Genomic DNA, 20542 nt, shown 5'->3' with positions numbered 1-20542 from the left:
ACTATAAGGATCACTTCACAAGATTGAAATCAAAATATCAGCTGAACTAATTATTTTTAAATATAAGTAGCTTAATCTTTTTTAGAGGAAATGGCAAGATACATAGGATGGATTAATAGATTAGAGAATATTTACATGATTCTATTCCAATTAAACTTTGTTCTTTAATGTCCCCTATATGCTAATAACATCAAGTTATTTCCGAAACCATTTAATTTTTGTTTAAGATATTTTTTTATATATAATACACGACTTCATGAATAATTTGAAGTGGTTGAGTTAGGTGACGACTCACCCTATATAATATACGATGCAACTTCAATATTTACACATTCTAAATATTTATTTCTGAATCTTTTATATGAATCATAAATCAAATTGATATAACATTTTATTCCTATTATGAAAATTTGTTGTAAAAATATCTCTTAACCTGTTATTTAAGTTCTTTTATTTATATTTTATTATATTTCATTTCTTATATGAAGTATGTTTACATTCAGTGGTTATTAACTTCTATACTTTATCTACGGATTAAATTGTATTTATGACTTCTTCTAGGCTCACGATTAGTAAACTCGTTATTAAATAGAAAATAACATTTTTTGGGTAAGAGTTTTGGGTAAAGAATATTTAAAAAATATTATTTCATTTGCTATATAAAAAGTTCATATATTATATATATTTTGAAATGTTCCATACTATCTAATGTTACGTGAATATCTCGAAGATAAACATCTAAAAGTATGAAATTAACTTTAGCTGAAGAGCATAACATAGTATTGTTGCATAACTATTTTGAAATGTTTTCTCTGTATTGCCGCCGTCTATAAACCTTCGTGATTTAAAAAGTATGTATATGTATAGTTTTTAAATTATTTACATATTGTAGTCACCAAATACTGAGTAGATATTATAGAAAGCATATAATTGATAGTACTATTTTATAGAATTAATATTATATTTTTTTCGCTTGTTAACTTTTAAAATTAACTTTAACTTTTTAAACAATTCTTTTTACAACTTATAACGATAGGGATTTAGGTCCCTGCGTAAAAATATTCCACTTGAATTATAACGAAACGTAAGAGCAGTTTCAAATATAGGAATAATAAAATTGAAAGTGATCTTGCGTAATACTGACAGGCACGTTCAACGTTATATATGTACGTGTAGCTCGCAATTACCATTTATTCGATGTCAAGAAAAAACAGGAGAACGTTATACAGACATATGTGCATAAATTCGCTTATATGTATGAGAAAACATATACATTTACGCGAAAAAGGATATTAAGTATTTCACATTGTTTCTTTATACTTATACAGGTGCATCGAATAAATGCAAATATAACACTCTTAAATGTACATGGTATGAAGTATGTACATATATACATACACGCGTTTGGCATTGGTCCATAATAGATATATCATGTTCCTTTTCTTACGCTGTACATTAAAATTTCGCATTGTATGCTTAAAAGTCGTGACATACACGAATAAACGTAAAAATGCTTTCAACAGAATGACATAATTTTTATCGACAGAATTGGTCAACAAGTAGTATCAAAATAGCAAGATCATCTTACTTGTGTTCCAAATTTTTGACAAACTTGTCAAATTTAAAGCAACGAAAAGAACAGAGATGGGATGTATTTTTAATTTTAGTTAGTCACTTGTTAATTTTTCATCTTATTTTTTGATTGGGGAGCGGACATTTATATACAATGATTTAATTTAATCATTTCAGTTAATTTAACTTAAGATATATTTAAGAAATATTACTATTAATATTCTATTATTATAAATATTAATATTCTAGTATTTACATATTTTGTAAATTTATATAAATTATATTGATGGGAATGCATGATTATTTATATTTATTATTACCTATAATTTAAATATGTAGAAAATTCAAAGTTAGCCTGCTTAATCTCTTATTAGTTTATTTAATTTTATTTAAAACGTAGATGCATATCATTTTTTGATAAAATTATTACATATATTGTAGGTGCATGTTTTGAAAATTATGTATTGAAAAATTTAATTTTGTATCTTAAAAAGGAGATTGGACATCCTCCGATATAACATATTTTATCTTTTATTGAAAGTTTTTCATCGACGACTGTTATGATCTTTTTTTAGTTCCAATCATATTACTTATAGGTCTACACATATCTTGATAGTTACTTAAACTGAAATACTAATGTGAACTCAGTGAATTACATACGTTTATTTGTATGTATACGTGGAATGTGTACATTTGTTTTCATAATTCTCAGATATATAATACTTCTCTTATTTTATTTCTACTTTAAAAGATATTACAGTCCCAAATAGATTAACAATTTTACATATGTATTTACTATTTTTTACATTTTCTTAAAATCATCGAAAAATCCTTTCATAAATTTTCTTAAATTTATCATTAAAGTTACATAAAGCCTATTTTGCAGGATCTATATAAATTCGTAAAATCTATTACTATTTTCTAATTTCGACGTCTTGTCGTAAAATTATTCGGTTACTTTTTCACACTGACGGAATCGAGAGAGATCGGTTCGTTTCGGACGGAATCGGCTCGCTTCGCTCGAACGAACATCGCGGTACCAACACGAGTCGAGAATTTGAAGCCAGGACTCTCGTTGCCTGCTGTGCCTTTTCTCTTTCATCGTATGTTTCTTTTTCCCTCTCTCTTTCTCCTTCCTTTCGTCATCGGTGCCTCTCTTTTTCTTGCCATTCCACCATTTCCCTTGTTCACCGTGCCCCTTCTTGCATTCGTTCGTTCGTTCGTTCGTTACGTTGCCTAGCCCTGGGAATGCGCGGTCTCTCTTTCTCTCTGTTTCTCCAACGTGCCTGTTTGCTCACTCGCTCTTTCGGTTTCTCTCTCTCGTTCCATCTCTGTTTCACTTGCTCATGCGTCTTATTGACCCGGACCCGGTTCTCTTCTCCTCTCTCTCTCGATTTGCCGGGTTACCTCCGACTCACCCGCCTCTTGATTGGGGGTTGAGTGGGAAGAAAGGAAGCCCGACGTACAAATCCTATGATATACATTTTCATTTTGTCTTGTCTGTGCGCAATTTTAAAAAATCGGAATTCCAAAAGCTTGCGCAATTTCACGTTGCTCCTTACGCGTTAGAAATTTCTCGTGGAGGTTCAGGTTCGCCGTTTAACAACGTTGCACAGCGATCGTTCCCACGATACGTTTCCATATTAATAGATTTGATCTTTCTTCTGATAACAGCTAGAAATTACGGGGTATGCGTTGGCTATGGGGTACGAGTTTATAGAGTACATATATGCTAGGAATTGCATTCCATATGTGGCATGACAGTTTGTGTTTCGTTTGAATAAGTTCAGTATATATGTAAAACGTTGTAACCATACTTTTTGAAATACTATTCTAAATAATGAAAGGAAGATAATTAACGCATTGAAAGATTTACTTATTATCGTAATCATTAAAAGTTAATTATGTTTCTATAGAAACATGATTTGTTAGTATAAAGCATTGTCCCTGGAATTGTTAGGAGTAATATTTATTACATTTTATCTTACGAAGACGACCGAGAAAGTATACATATTTAAACTTCCCAATTTTTCACCGGATTTTCAAAAATATGTAAAATTTTTAAATTAGGTACATTTTATAAAACCTAACGAATTTGTAGTAGAAAATGTACAACTTAACATTGATTTATTAAACAACGAGGGTGCTCGATATTAATAAACTATTACATTCATATATATGTAATGTGCATATTTCAAGCCTTTAAAGAGATGGATATACTAAAGGAAAGCATAATTTCGTTAAATCTAAAAAAATTGTAAAAGATGTTCCGCGTTTTGTTTTCTTGGAAATTTTAAAAAGTTCTTCCGTATCGACTGACAAGTGACACGAAGTGAGAGTTCTTCGGTCGGTAAAGCCGACTTGACACGCAGGAAAAAGGGTGCGCGAAAAGCAGGAAGTACCAATGTGGAGCAAATTCCAGTGACCGTAGCAGTGTAACGAAACTAAGAAGGGTAAAAAAAGGCGCGAGAAGAAAGAGCGCACGGCGACAAGTCAGAGTTGGTGTGTCTTCCTCTCCCTTTCGCTCTCTTTCTCTGCCTAAAAGTTGACCTCGAGTTTCAAGGGTAGAGAAGGGTTTGCAGTCGTTTGCCCCTCTACCTTACCGGGGACTACGAGCCATGGCTCTCGAATTCTCTACGAACGGAAGAGAGAAAGCGACGTTGCCTCGATGTCAGTAGTGGTAGACTCCCGCCATCCCCACCACTGCAGAAATGTAGTTCGATTGGTCGGCGTACTCGGGTTTTCCTTTGTGAGCGGGCGGGTGAAAGCGTGGCTTGGCAACGCTGTACGAGTTCGCCGGCGTCCGCTGGAAGGAAGGCTAAGCTCGTGCAAGTGGAAAAAAGACAGAGGAACGCAGAGAAAGAGACAAACAGACAAGTAGTGAGTGAGACTTCGGGTCGGTGTGGAAGGGGATCGGGTTGGAGAAAGAGAAAGAGAGAATATACAAGCGTCCAGCCAGCCCGTCCTCGCCAGGTTCGCCCTCTGTGTGTGCGGCATCGCGTGTAGAGTCGGTGGCGAGAGAAGCAATCCGCGCGTAAGCTTCTCCATGTGAAAAAGCTATTACGCGTTCCACTACCACTGTGCAACAGCCAACATCGGTGTGTATATACACGTAAAAGAAGCATTGCGTCTCTATGCGAGCGTGGTGTCGCATAGAGTGCGTAATTAGCACCGTGTGTACGAGCAAGTAGAGAGAAGAGGCCGTCACGTTTTCGAGGGAAGAAAAGGGCAATATAGATATATATATATATATATATGTATATATATATATACTATGTATTTTTCGTAAGGGGAACAATAGTGCACGCATAAATGAACGAAGATACATACTTATTATTAAATATCATTATCGGTGACTTCGAAAAGAAACGTTGTGTCTCTCGAATGAAAGGCTCTATGAGTACTTAGGGGAGGGAAGAAAAGGGAAAGAGAGAAAGAGAAGGAGAGCGAAGAGAGAAGAGACGGCAAGAGAAAGAGGGAGAAAAAGAGAGACGGAGAGACGCGGCAGTGTATCTGTCGATGGTGGGGAGACAGAGGGAAAAAGAAAGAGCTAGAAGGGGAGAGAGAGCGCCCTCCCCTACCCACCCGCCCGCCCTCCTCCTCTACCCGCCATACCTACTCACGGAGCTAACGAACGGTTGAGCGTAGCGTCGAGTAGACCGCATCCCAAGTATAACGTACGTATTCACGAGGACCTCCTCTATACATCGTCGTGGAAAAAGCAGCGTGTATGAAGCCGCTTGTGCTACCAGGAGTACTAGTAGTGATCGTGTAGTGCGCCGGCTGGACAAGAGAAACGTGGTGTGACAGTGAGAACACAGTAGCGCGTGCGGTGCGTGTCGCGCGATACACGACGGTCACGAACAGGATCCCGTACGAATGTGAGGGTGCGTGTGCGTACATGTGTGTGTGCGTGTAGAGAGGTATACTTTGTCGGTGGTGTGAGAGCAAGCGAGCGAGTGCGTGCGCGCGCGCACAGCGTTCGCGTGCGTATGTGTGCATGTCCTGTATGAGGGAGACAGAGGAGCGTATGTGTGGTGTATGAGTGCGTGTCGTGTAATTTCTTCGTGCATCCTCTTCTTTTCCTTGGTTGGTGGTACCGTTTGTGGTAAACGAGGCCGAAGTGACAGACAGACCGTCCGCGTGTACGATATGTCGGAACACCACCGCGTTGCCGGTGGCTGGGGCACAGCGAGCCCAGGAAGCCGCGAGGATGCCTCCGGTGGTACCGCCTGGTGGCCTTCGGGTTTAAACGCCGTATCTGCCGAACAACAACAGCAACAACAGCAGCAACAGCAACAACAGCAGAATTTACATCAACACCTGATGAATCAACAGCAGCAGCAGCTAACGCAACAACAGCAAGCACAGCAACAGCATCATCAGGATATCGTTAGGAGTACCGCTGCCGCTACCCAGCAGCTTTTCTCCTACAAGATGGCCTCCAGCTTTCAGAATCCAGCCACCACGGGCACACAGTCGAATCCCGTCTCGACGTCTACGCCGGTTGGCTCCTGCATGAGGGGAGGCTATGATTATAGATTAGGAACGGGGCCCGGAACAGGCGGAGGTGTACCTGGTACACCTTCCGCACCACCGCCTGGCGTACAGTGGTGGTACCCAGGTGGAGTTATGGACGCCGGCCAGAACAACCTGCATCAGCAATTGCAGGGCCAACAACAGCAGCACCTCTCGCCCATTACCACACAAACGTCCACGCCCCCCGTTATGTCCCCGGTATGTTGCGACCACGATCGACCCCCTTTATGCTTCCTCTTTTTCTCGTTATTGCCTGCTTTTTAATTTCATACAAGTATATTCTATTGTTTTTTTCACCCTATACATCATTACATTTACATACATTTATATATATATTTTTCGCTTACTTCTATTTGCGCGGGATTCTTTTATGCACTTGGAAGAAAAGCGGCTGAGATACGGTCTTTTAATATTTCTTGACAATCAGTTTCGTATCGCTTTTTAACCGATAGGTTTAACATCTCTCTCATTCTAACTTATTAAATATGTTGCGGTTTCTTTCAAAAAGTTGCACTTCTGTTGCATCTCGTTCTTCAACTACCTTTTTTCTGTTCTTTTTTCGTAGATAAAGCGAGAAATCTATTAGTGGTTTGTTAGTAACTATGCGAAACACTGAAAAGAAAAGTACTTTTTTTAGTGTTTTACGCTTAGTGATATAGAATAATACTTGTAACAAATACACGAGTTGTACAGTTTCTCTCTTTTGTTTTGAGAAGAACTGACGAAAAGAAGAAAATCGATTTCGACTAGTTGGGCAAGCATCACTATTTCATTCTGTATGTGAACCGAAGAGAAAGAGTACAGTAAAGAGCATAATTACAGTAATTATGATAACACGTGACTGAACGTCAATTTCTCCTTAGCCGTGTAATATCTTCATAAAGACATGCTTTAATATGCGAGAATAATTCTAAGAATTTTGAACTCTTGTTATTCTGTTTGTCTCGGCTGTAAAAGTTTAAATGGTCGTCATTGTGATGGTTATACTTTGACACGAACGACGTTTTGAATCATTATACCCGTAGCTATGTCGTCGAGCTGTTTATCTCGACGTTATTAAGGGAAAGCACTTAGTAGGAAATAATCAGATGGATTTATACTTCATTTCAAATATCCAACAATTGGATTAGCAAGGGCAATACGTTCGAAAATATTCTTTATTTTTATTTTGTTAATTCTTTATCTTTTATATTCTATTGAAATTGCCGATAAATCGCTATTTTCATTAAGAAAAATTTCATCAGTTGACAAAACATGTCGACGATCGATGATAATCGACTCAAATTAGTCATGAATTTTCGGCTCTATTTGCGTTGAAAAAATCTTAATAACTGATTCTATCGTGCTTGCTTTCGTACTACCGTCTGCGTTTCATCCTGACTCGCGTCTCTTGCCCCACCGACCGTTGTCCGCTATTGATTCCGGGTTTCGTGCGGCCTTCTTCGTACGTACGTTCGTACAGCGGCTCTTGCCGTGCCGGTTCCCTTCTTTTTTTTTCGATTCCTCTGATCGAAGTGTTTTAGGCATTCACGATTGGAAATAGAAATTCCGATTGATCGACGTTCCTTTGATAAGGAATCATTTTGTTCTTAGTTTGTTTTTTTCATTTTAACGCAACAAAATTCTATTTTATAGAATTTTCAAATGTTTCTTCTTTAGACTTTTCTTCATTTATTCATGACTGTATTTTATTGGATTTTTTGTCAGATATTTTAATTACTTGAAATATTTTGACCATATTTGAATACTTTTTCGTAATACCTATTTAAAAATTCCTATTTTTTCAAAGAGTTTCTGGACGATTTGAAGTTTAGTTTTTGATCGTCCTGGTTGAAGCTTTAATCGTCAGTAGATAGAAAAAAATTCTAATTCACAGCGTCATTTCTTTGATACAAAGAGGCGCCACTTTTTAATTGGTTTCGTTGATTAAATATGAAATGAAGAATTTTATTTTTCAGAGATTCTGAGTGATTGAAAACTTTTTTAGTCGTTTCCTTTATTCGTATATTTATTATTAATAAGTAAAAGAAGCTCCGAGCAATCGTATGTCCGATATTGAAAAATATTCGCATTGGAATTGATTTTGTGAATCAAATATAAAATTCATATCTCCGTATTGTTGGTTCGTGTTTTATTCATTTATGTTGGAAAAAAGAAATTTAGATTCTTTTCGATAAAAGTTAGGCAATTTTCCGCTTTATTTATAAAATAAAGTGACGAAATTATAGTCATTTTTTCCTCATGAATTTCCTAAAGTTAGTGTCTGTTCGAAGGTTTGTTGAGCACAAAAGAGTAATTCTACTTTTCAATGATGTTAAAAGTATAAAATTCTGTTTCGTGAATACTGTTCTTCATCTTCTATTTTACTGGATTTTATGATTGCAGTTATTCAAGTATATTATTACATTTTCTGTACACAAGTTCGTGTTAAATTTACAGAAAAATATTCAAGAATATTCAGCTTTTCAATTCTTCTAACGATAAATTAAACTCTATTTCAACCCTGTAAAGTTTCAGGATACTTCAAAATTTCAGAAGGATTATGTTTCATATTTTAATATGATATTTCATATTAAACTCTAACACGTACATAATATATATATATATATATAAAATAGATAAATGCATAAATACATAATATGCCATGGATATAAATTATAAATCCCTAAGGAAAAATAAAAGTAATACTAGCAATATTGAATCTGGGTATTCCAATATTTTCGAGAAATTACAAAATCCTTCGAATACTTTTAGTTATTTCTCCACGATATTGGATATACTGGTTCTATAATTGTCTGATTTTTGTCCTAATTTCAGCAAGTTTTAATTCATGTATATGTTCTAGTCTAATTAGAGATGAGCCGCACGTGTTTAATAATACAATTTGATATCTGTACTGCGTATCTTTTAACGGCAAAATTAATTGCCGGTTTATGAATTATTTAACGTTTGGCAAGCAAAAAATACACGTTAATCAGACTGTTTCAAATCATAATATCATTTTTTGTGCATATTTTAACAGTAGAGTTACAAGCATAGACTGTACAATGATAAACGTGTGTCAGTACAAATGTTCACATATTGTAAAGTTGTCCTATGACAAGCTCAAATTTAGCGAGATGTCAACAAGTCACTGTTGAATCTCTTACATACGTGATGCACTAGGAATAGGTTTCTTTCGTTGTACTTAATGTAAATATACATGTTACAATATTTCTTCAGAGCACTTAGTTTGAAGCATGAAATGATTATCTTGAAATAATTTCGAAAAGAATATGGTTAAAAATGCTTTTATTCAAAAATATGGTATGAGACACTGTATTATAATAGATATGAAACACATAAACTTATTCATTTGAAATTATTACTTCCACACTAATCTTTATTAATCTAGAATCGCGCGATATTCACAATATGAGTTATTAACACATTACTGATGAAACACATAACATTATTACATCGCTACAACTTTTTATTGCTCCGGAATCGCAATGTTAGAGAATGTCGGTTAAGAATGTCTGTCTTTAAAAATACCGTGTTTTTTTCCCGAGATTCCAATAAAGAGCATTCAATATCGCGGAGCATTGAAAACGTATTTGGAGCAATATTAAAAGCAGAGCTCGAATGAAAGTTAAGATTAAAGTCTCTGTATCTATCAGATGGAGAGAAAGTCAGAAAGTGGCCCGAAAATTTAAGATTACAGTGATAGAGGTAAATGGAGGAAATAAACTTACGTTCTTTCTCCTTGGATAAAATGTTGAACGTATCGTTATTCAAGAAAACCTTCTTTGCAATTTTCTCTTTGCGAAAAGAAAAGATTGGAACTATTGATTCGATTATGCGTACATTTCATAAAATAATAAACGATATTCGTTCAGAAATATTGCGACTTTTACGTTATAGATTTTACCAAAACAGTAAAAGTTATTTCGAGGGGAATTTAAAAAATGAACATAAAATTTATTTTGTATATAAATATATGTATGAAATATACAAACATACATTTTTCAAGGGTTTTTAAAACTCCAAAAGATATCTCTATTGCATTTAGGATCTTGGAATTTTTTATAATTTCGTTCCGTTGAATTTTACTTTACAATAAACTTAGGAGTTGATCCTCTTAGTTGTTCCGACCGCTTTTCGATATCAGGGAACAAACGATGCTCCGATTTTATCAATAAAATAGTTTGAGCTATGGAATATTTGAAATGCCACCATATTCGGTGATATGTTTGGACATAAATTTGTAACAGTAATCAATTTTCGATGAAACTTTAGGTAGTGATTCAAAATGGTTTATGTATCAAATCTTTATATAATATGTTTCTATTGTACGAATGTGATTACACGCAGGATTTACTGAAACATTATAACTGTAAACGATAGTTGCAAACATCGTAAAACAGTATCATAAATGAGAAACCGGTATTAACAGTAATAAATGATTCCTTAATCTCCAAGAAGAAGATACATTGAAGAACGTTTAAATATGGAAAAATATTTCCATTATTTTTAATGTTTGATTAATTCCTGAGATCGGTTGAGATCTTATATTCCTTGACAACGTGTTTTAGTTATAGCAATATAAAGTTTCGAATAGTGGGTCGAGTGGTTTATATTATTCTTAACTCTGATTTATATTGTAATACTTGTTCCAACCAGTAAAAAGAAACAAGAATTTATATATGTCTGCAACAATTCTTTCGTATTTTTTTCAAACTTGAGAATATTTTTAATAACAGAACAACACAACAGATTGTTTCGAAATTGATCCAGTGTGACGTAGTAGCGTTAGGAGGAATTCAATCTTTATAACATATGGCATAATTTTTGCAGTTCAAAATGATGTACATATAATGAATTCTTATTTTTCAGATATTGCAGATGAAAGTATTGTTACATTTTTAACATTTTGATCGAATTTTGTAAGATTATCTTAAACATAATTACAGAACATTATTTTTTTGCAAAGGAAATGAAATGCAGCAATGAAGAATACATATTGCACGATTATTCATGAAATGCATATTAGTTCGCATATTTTATCATTACAGAAATCTTAGAACATTTGATTGCAATTTTAGAATTTAAAAAAGATTAGAAGTAAATTAAATTTTAGTTTTCTTCAGAATCATATCCTTTTGGTGAAATTTGTTCTTCAAGTTATCATATTATCTCTTTATCTTTCGTTTAAATAATTGAACACTTACTTGACATGTTTCCGTCAAAACGTATTAAATAACGTACACAAAGGTACAATAAAAAGTATTTACTTTTTATAAAAAGGTAAATAAAAGTACATACTTGTTAACTGGTTAGATAATTTAAGCGTATTTAAATAAATGAATAGCTTTGGAATTAATTTGTTTTAAGTTGAAAAGACATATCTCAGTAATAAGGTTTTATAATTTAAAGTGGATTCTTATCATTGAGTAAATTATACTTTTTACGAATGTTTAAAGAAAATATTTTTACTTGATCATTTATACTCGATATTTTACGAGATCACTATTTACAAATACACAAAACATAATATTAAAAACTTCGTGCAGAAATTTTTGCAATTTATTATCTCTTAATTTATTAATTATACAGAATTTTATTTTTTGTCGATATAAACTTACAGAAGAGTAGATAACTACATGAAATACATTATTTCTACATCAATATCTTATATCTACATTGACCTTAAAGTTTATAAAAAAAGATAAGGCTTTTTTTTAAACAAAAAGTAATAACCAATAATAGTGAGGTATATGGCATAAATACAAAATTGTTTTTAAGATATCGGAAAAGATGTTAGTAATATACTGATATAAATATCGCTGTAAGCGATATATAAATTTTGTTCATAGATTTAAAATGCAGTACACATAAAAAGAATCCAATCTCCAAAGTTTTCACTGATAAGTTTTAACACGATATAAATTTAAAATATGACATCAACGAAACTTAAAGTAATATATTAATAATATTAAATTATATTAGAGTACACTCTTTCAGGAAATCTTCTCTTGAAAATCCAATGAATTGTGTTCAGTATTTCATTTTATTATCTAAATCGTCATCTTTTTTCTTCGGCAGGTATTTGTCAATTAGATAAATAATTGAACTAAATTTTAATATTAAACAAATGGGGGATATCAATTTCTGTTTGATCGTATATGTAAATATTTGTTGGGTACACGTAGTAACATGCAATCTAGAAGTAATTTTAGTTGATGCTGAAAACACGATCTCGTTTAATGAAGTTTGTACATACATCAATGTTCATTACGAACACTAACGATGTTCGCAAAATTTTAACTTTCTCGTACTATGCCGTTCGTTTCGAAAATATATTTCCAAAGTACTTATTTTTTGTTATCACAATGTAAATTATAATTCTCTTTTCCGCATAATAAGCATCGCTAATGAAATTAGTATATTGTGATGTCATGTAGTAAAGTTAAGTACTCTTTATTCATCTTTTTGTTTTATCATTTACCATTCTCATTTTACTGAAAACTGTAAAAGACATACAATATAATATAAGCATGGTCTTTATTACAACAATTCTTCTTTTTGTACTGTTATTCATAGAGAATGCATACAAGTCTGTTCTGCTATATTTTGTGGGTTTCATACTCAGAGAAAGGAAAATAATTTACTCTTCGATAGGTATATTACATTAAATACATTACAAGATATTCCATATAAGTATAATGATCAAATGAATTATGATATTCTCACATTAGATGCATTTTTTGTTTCTATTTTCAACCACAATGAAATTGTAGTTTAAAATAGATACTGTAACTTTATAATAATAATACGCAGTATGATATTAACAGTAGTATAATATTATACTGTTTAATACCCGATAAATAGTACACGATAATAATTGCTTAGTTGCCGACTAGCCTGTTGCCAATTCATTGCTATCTATAACTGTACGATATTAATAAATTATTTAGAATAATTCGTTTCAACTTATATTATCACTAGGAAAATTATATTTCATTAATAAACTTGGAACAAAATATTGACTTGCAGAACACTATTTAAATTGTATACAAAATATTGGTGAATGTTATCTTTAACAAGAAGATAACAGTGCTAGGCATCACGCAATAAATTAATATTTCAAACTTATTTATATATTTATTCAAACATAATATGTATATGTATATTATATATTAGGTATTAGAAATGATATTCATGACAATTATGCTTATTAATACAATGTATTATACAATCATCATATATTATATTATGTCATGAAGGAATTTTGTTTCCTGTACACATAGTGTTTTAAACAGCTAGCTTCTAGAATTATAACATAGCTGCACGCAATACTATTATGCGCCTGGTATTATTTTCGTCTACGAAGCAATGCTTTGCACGCAGGGAGAAAATCTGATTAGAAATAAAAAAAACTTTATTTTCCAGAATCCCTTTATTAGATTCCGGATTCGTACATTAGAGATAAAAAGGTCATTACCAATATATTGCACGTTATAGTAGTAATGGGTAAAATTAACATGTAGATACGTCTCGATATGGACTAATTATTCGATATCTTTTAACAATTATTCAGACAGATTCTGGCTTTGGATGAGAGTATCGAAGAAGTTTCAAAGCTAATTTGAATAATATTCGCTGGAAAACACATCTTTAGAGGCGGCTTCTGGTCTATTCAAACATTTGGCAATCCAATACAGTATTCATACCTGTATATTATGTTTAGAGTAGAGTTTATCACAATGTGAAACAAAAGAGAATTGTACGCATCACAAAATATGCTGGCTCGAATCTTGTAACTTTGAGCCAATCTACATTACCAATTCGATACGATAATTAATCAATTTCTGCAAGAGAAAGAGAAAAAGAAGAATAGCAATTTTTTTAGTCTGTTCGTTTTGCGTTAAAAATAAAACGCTAGCGAATTCTTCCTTTTTTCAAATATTCGTTAAACGAGAGTTAAGAGGACACTGATAATTGCCACCGTGTTTTTAATAATGATTCTTTTATTGCAGCACCAGATACAGCAGTTACCGCAGCAGAATAATCTCCAGCAAAATAACGCTCAGAGTTTACAACAACGAGACAATATGCCGAGAGGAAAGGATTCGAAGCCAAGAGGACGGATGACCGCATACGCGTTCTTCGTGCAAACATGTCGTCAAGAACATAAAAAGAAACACCCCGAGGAAAAGATTGTCTTTCGAGAATTCTCTAAAAAGTGTGCAATGAGGTGGAAGGTAAGAGACATTAAAATATTTCTAGAACTTCATCCACTTGAGATATAATTAAAATTCTATCGTTTTACATCCAAATTAATAATAATGAAATTATAAAAGCATGTTACACATTTTATAGAATAAAATATATGAGTCTTTCAGAAGTACACGTTAATCAATTCTATAAATTGAAAAATACAGAAAAGTGACGATGTTACAAACAGTTCTTCAAATACACCTTAGAATTTACCATTATTTATGTTATTTTTCATCATAATGAACTTATGGAAGTAAGTCATTTGTTCTTTGAGAATTGAATATTAATTAATCGTGTGTTATGAAATTAAGAAATTAATAAAAAATGAAGTTGTTTAGTTTTGTTTCTGAGAGGCTCATGTAAAAAGTTTATCGTTAATAACCAGAACTTACAGATTGTTTTTTGTTTTAAATAATATTCGTTTGATTTAAAGTTTGATAATTTAGAAAACTGAAGTAAATTTATGGTTAAGCAAGATAAAGGGTTTTACAGAAATAAAGGAAAAAAAGATCAAAATTCAGACAACAAACTTACCAGAAAGATTTAATCAATGAAAATAGTATGTACATATAAGCAAAAATTATTGTCGTGCACTTATTTATATTTTTAGAATTATTTATCAAAATTTTTCACTGTAGGATAGCATGTGTGTTATAATTAATATGTGTTTAGTTCATTAATTATAATAATATTAACACAAGACTAATAATGCTAATAAATTATAATGTAATAATTATTACAGTTACATTAGTTACAATCTATTATTTTTGCATTATTCTGCATATTGTAAAATGAAGTATAATTTCCGAACTTCACAGCACTTACGTCTTTGTGGAAGTTACATTTTCAGAAACTGATTTAATTACCAGATATATATCTAGCAGCATAATTCTACATATTTTATGTAATTCTATAATTGAATAATGTGGCTTATAAAATCGAGATTTTTACATTAATATAAAGAGCACGATATATATTTTGTGATATATAATGAAATAATACACATATAGGAACAAAACATCAGAAGAATATATTTTATATAGACATTTTGCCGACATAAATATACAATAAAGAAACACAAACATATTTAAACAAGATTAATAAGAATACATAAGATGTAAAAGTATGATATTTGCTAGTGCGCATAACACTAAACTTCGAACGAAAAAAACTCTGATTGGATTTAGAATATATATTTCTAATGAAACTTCTTTACACTGTTTTAAGATATAAGTAACTATAATTAGTTCGTTAAACATGTTTCAGGAAATAATAATAATTCCTAGCGTTGTTCGCCGGAGTAAAAGTGTAACTAATTTAAGTAGTAATTTACAGTTAACTGACCTCATCTGGAAGTTGCTATACGTTGATTTCTTTGAAGATAACTTGTCCGTATCTTTTTATACATAAGGCAAGCTCCCGCATAAAGTTTTACAACAAACTGATAATAGTACAAGCTTTAAAAAAGAAATTATTTATGAAGTTACTAAAAAATATCTTAACTAATAAAGGAAAGAATTCTTGTAGGAAAATATTTTATATAAATATTTTGCAAATAAGTGTATGTATTTCTTTTATGAATGAAGAATGTTATAGGTAGTTAGACGTTGATTTCAATGAATGAAATTCTTGTTTGATCGATACACAGTAATGAAATATTTCGATGAAATTATTTTTTTATAATACGAAGTATTGAAATGTTTTAGTGAAGCCATTTTTTTATAATACACCATCGATATTATACTTCTATAATTCTTGATTATATTTGTCTATGTAAACTTCTAGTCAGAAAAGTAGTTTTAAAATGGACAGATCAGGAATATTTCGGATTAACGGTTAATCATATACCTGCTACTACCCGGGATCTTGTCATGAGTTTGATTAGAAACGGGACCGGTTTACAACTCGTTGTTCCTTAGAGTTCGTCCCTTATATTGTATAGTATGCATCATGTCATAAAACTAATAATATGCCAATCACATGGCTGTCCTTTAATTTTTTAAATCGTTTACTTGAATTTTCTCTTATTCGTTAAAAATATTGTAAAATATACTATAAAATTCGCAGTTAAAATCTACTAACAGGTAATAAGATTGTTAGCCTTTTTGACAAATTTTGGATTAAAATTAATTTTCCCTTGAATTTTGTCTAACACAAGTATAGGTAAATACGGGTCAGAATTATTACTATTAGAATTACTATAAAACACGTAAATGCGAATCGTATCTTCCATTAGGAAATAATTTTGTTTTACCAATTATTTATATTTTGTATAATACTTATAAAACTACTGTGCAAAATGTGTATAATAAAAGTGCGATTAGAAAGCTGCAAGCGAATAAAATGTATCAATTTGAAATTGATTTACATTTTAGAAAATATTTTCACGTAATGTCTGTCACGATTACTTACTGTTTGATAAATATCTATAAAATAACATGTAATATTACTTATCGCAAACTTTTCGGTACGTTAAGAAGTTCAGATATATTTTTCGGTAGAAGAAGTTTTGCAAATGTGAAACAACGTCACTTTGAACAGGTGCTACTCCAACATCTGGTCATCCTACCCCTCGAAAAGGGAGAGACACTTTCTGCACGCTCCTCTTTTAGATTACAGACCAGATGGTCTTTACGATTAAAGACATTGACCTCCCATTATCTTACTAAAATGTTGGCCTCAGCAGCTGTAAAATTTTTAAATGTTCTTCCACGAACTATACGTTTTCAAGTATATTTTTGAGCGCAGAAGGCTGGTTACATATATATAATTATATTATATATATTTTTGCACCTTCAATTCTTCTATGGATATATAAACATTCATAGTCTACTTATTATTAGGTATTCTCCTACTTAACAATATTTTAATTACTCGCCATATTAGCGTTTTTCCTTTTTAATAAAATATGTCATCTTCACGATCCCGATTCTCGTACCTCGTCATAAATGATTATAACAACAAAGACGATAAAAATATATTCAGGTTCTGTCAGTATTTGCAACGTGTAATAATATAATTATTATCTATTACTGTTCATTCTAATTTTTTAGTTACAAGGATTAAATATCTCTGATCTTCCTCAATAATATTAAAAAAATATTAATCCGAATATTAAGTAATTTATATACATTTATATAAATAATATAGATCAGTTGTTAATTTTTATTAATACTTTTCACAATTATTGCACTTTTATATATTATCAAATTATGTTTACATTTTATAGCATTGCGTACATATATAAATGTGTAAACCAGTAAATGTATTATAGTTATAATTATTTTATGTAAATTATAAATTTAGTGTCACACAAGTATGTTTCTTATAATCATAATATGTACTACATGTTTGTAGACAATGTCAGATAAGGAAAAGAAGCGTTTTCACGAAATGGCTGAAAAAGATAAAAAGAGATACGATGCAGAGATGCAAAATTATACACCACCGAAAGGAGAAAGTAAAGGCAGGGGCAAAAAACGCAAACACATCAAAGACCATAATGCTCCTAAAAGATCGCTGTAAGTAAATGTGATGAAATTATTTAATGTTCATAATGTAATAAAACGCAATTAATATATTCAGATAGTTTTTAATTATTTCTAATTATTATTTGCATTTATATTTATAAAACTATAATTTGTGTATGTATGCGCATGTAATAATGATATTACGTTTTATTCAATAGATCTGCCTTTTTCTGGTTCTGCAATGATGAACGTGGAAAGGTGAAAATGCTAAATCCTGAGTTTGGTGTAGGTGATATTGCTAAGGAACTTGGTAAAAAGTGGTCAGATGCAGATCCTGAAACCAAATCGAAATATGAGGCTATGGCGGAAAAGGATAAGGCTCGATATGAAAGAGTATGTATAACATAATTATATATGATTCAAACAAATTATTAGGTATTTTTTTTGTATTATTAAATATTAAATATATCTTATATTTAGAATTTAAACTACAGTATGTACGAATATATTGACAATGTTTGTAATAATTTATGTGAACTCGATATATATTATGTTTTGTTATTTAGGAAATGACTGCGTACAAAAAGAAAATGAAAGATGGTGCACCTGTAGTAGGAGTTCCAGCAAATACTGTAAAAAGTGACAGTGAAGAAGAGTATAAAGAAGATGATGAATAGCGGATGCACGACAAAATTTCATCTATCACCCCGTGTCCTTGATCCTGAAAGCATACCTCACCTACTGTACGTACCATTGATCTTAGCGTGAGCGTACTTACACCACTAGGAAAACAAATAACTAATCACCAGTCCCTGATTATTTACAATAATAATTAAATACCCGCGATTATATTAATTATTTTAAAATTGTATGTATGAGAGGTGCGAAAGAAGATCGTATGAATGACATTTGTATTTTAACATATTGATAGTAACATGTAAAATGGCGTAGGATAGCAGAATGAAAAGATATGGTGACCCTACTTTCTATCAGGTGGAAGGCGCAGGGGCTCAATCATTGTTGACATTATATTCAAACTATGTTGAAAGCTGTTGCAGCTATATAAAACTGGATACGGCGGCTCCATAGTTGGGCGGTATCATTCAAAATAATTTGGTATTTATCAGTTCAGTTCATTCGCTGCCAGTGTAAGAAGACTTATTGTATATCCTTGTACAGAATATTTCTTTAAATCAAATCTGTCGCAGGTGGGGTATGGGGCTGCTTTGTATGAATGTAATTGATTTAAGTACGTGTCGTATAGTTGTAAGTATTAGGATAAGTATATATTTTAATGCAACTTCGATTTTACATCTGCGTCAACATGTGATAGTTTCCACACACGATGTATTCTAAACCACGAGATTGAGCCTTATAGCTTATAAGTGATCAAAATCGAAACAAGATATTTAATTCACAACTTTGTGAAATCAAAATTAGGCCGGTAACCCAGCCATGGAGCAGTAGTATTGTAAAAAACACTATACGTAAAACATATAAAACACAATTAATTCTTATTCGTAAAAACAAGGCGATTCGATTTATTTTACATAACTGATAAAAATTCGTTTTTATGTTATCTTAGTAATAATTATAATTTCAAATCTTTTATAATCGTATAAAGTAATGAATTTTTGTTCTCATTGAAATTAATGACAGTCGTTGAAGACAAACTAAAGTAGAATTATTCTTTGAGTTTTAGCAAATTGAAGTAGTCCCTGCCCTTACCATCGTCATTCTCCCTCTCATATTCATTTTCCAATAAAACGAATACGTTAAAATCCTTTCAGAATCATGTGATTCCGTTCATTGTTTAAGAAAGTAAGATAAGGCGTGTCTTGTATTGCCTCGAGTCATCTGGTGTACAGCAGGCTGTATTATAATAAATTATTGTGGTTTCTTGTAATATTAACATTCCTAGATCCTAGTGTGTACAGAATTTAATCATTGAGATTAGAGTCAACTGTGTAAGAAGCATACCAAAAAAAGCAGGCTAAGTAATGCAAATATGAATTTCGTGGCCAAGATTGGTATGCAAAATGAATATACAAGAGGCTTCTTTACAGTCAGACTGACTTGCACCTTGATTTGGCTCAGCAGGTAACCACTACTTTTTGACGTAAAAGCTTTTCATCTCCCGTGCACATTATCATGTAATGTGTGATTATATAAGCAAAACCTGTTCTAGAGGGAGCTAGAGGATGAATACTGTAAAATATGAAATTGTAATATTTTAATACTGATTTGCAGATGTGCATAATTTTAACATAGCTGGTTAAAATGAATTGTACTGATACAAAGGTATCCATTTGATGGAGATAATTAATAAAAACAGATATTGAAAATTACGGCAGAATTTTCTGTGTTATTATAGGGGAATTATAACAGTTACAAAAGAATGTTTGTTTTGTATATCTCTTAGGATAAATAAACTTTTAAAAAAATATGTGAATATGTTTCTGGTACTGCTCCGAACCTGTTTCTAAGCATGTATATGTCCGAAATATTGGATCCTCAAAGCAGTACTAGATTTAGAGTACTAACATTTATATATATATATATATATATATATTTATATAAAAGTAAGTATATATAGTCTCTATTTGTTTATGATATAAAGTATTATTTTTCACGCTGCTTTCTTATAATATGGAACATGTGCATTTTACACGTTTATGCTGGTGCTATTTACATCAGAATTA

General features: G+C 31.8%; 1 protein-coding gene across 1 annotated transcript; it reads left to right on the top strand.

Moving 5' to 3' along the window:
- Positions 1 to 3798: 3798 nt before the first annotated feature.
- LOC117231140 (high mobility group protein DSP1-like) lies at positions 3799 to 20286 on the top strand. The gene is made up of 5 exons (XM_033489262.1): positions 3799 to 6309; positions 14130 to 14354; positions 17728 to 17891; positions 18059 to 18233; positions 18407 to 20286. Exons 1-5 carry the CDS (start codon positions 5614 to 5616, stop codon positions 18515 to 18517), a joined length of 1371 nt encoding a protein of 456 aa, XP_033345153.1. The 5' UTR covers positions 3799 to 5613; the 3' UTR covers positions 18518 to 20286.
- Positions 20287 to 20542: the final 256 nt, after the last annotated feature.

The sequence above is a fragment of the Bombus vosnesenskii genome, unplaced genomic scaffold (genome assembly GCF_011952255.1).
Source record: "Bombus vosnesenskii isolate JDL3184/JDL3185 unplaced genomic scaffold, Bvos_JDL3184-5_v1.1 scf7180000013271, whole genome shotgun sequence".
Lineage (NCBI taxonomy): Eukaryota > Metazoa > Arthropoda > Insecta > Hymenoptera > Apidae > Bombus > Bombus vosnesenskii.
This window is presented reverse-complemented; position numbering and strand designations above follow the sequence as displayed.

Coding starts and splice junctions, on each gene's coding strand:
- LOC117231140 (XM_033489262.1), top strand. CDS start 5,614: ATGAGTGCGTGTCGTGTAATTTCTTCGTGCATCCTCTTCTTTTCCTTG. Junction 6,310..14,129: donor CGCCCCCCGTTATGTCCCCG/GTATGTTGCGAC, acceptor CTTTTATTGCAG/CACCAGATACAGCAGTTACC. Junction 17,892..18,058: donor AATGCTCCTAAAAGATCGCT/GTAAGTAAATGT, acceptor TTTATTCAATAG/ATCTGCCTTTTTCTGGTTCT.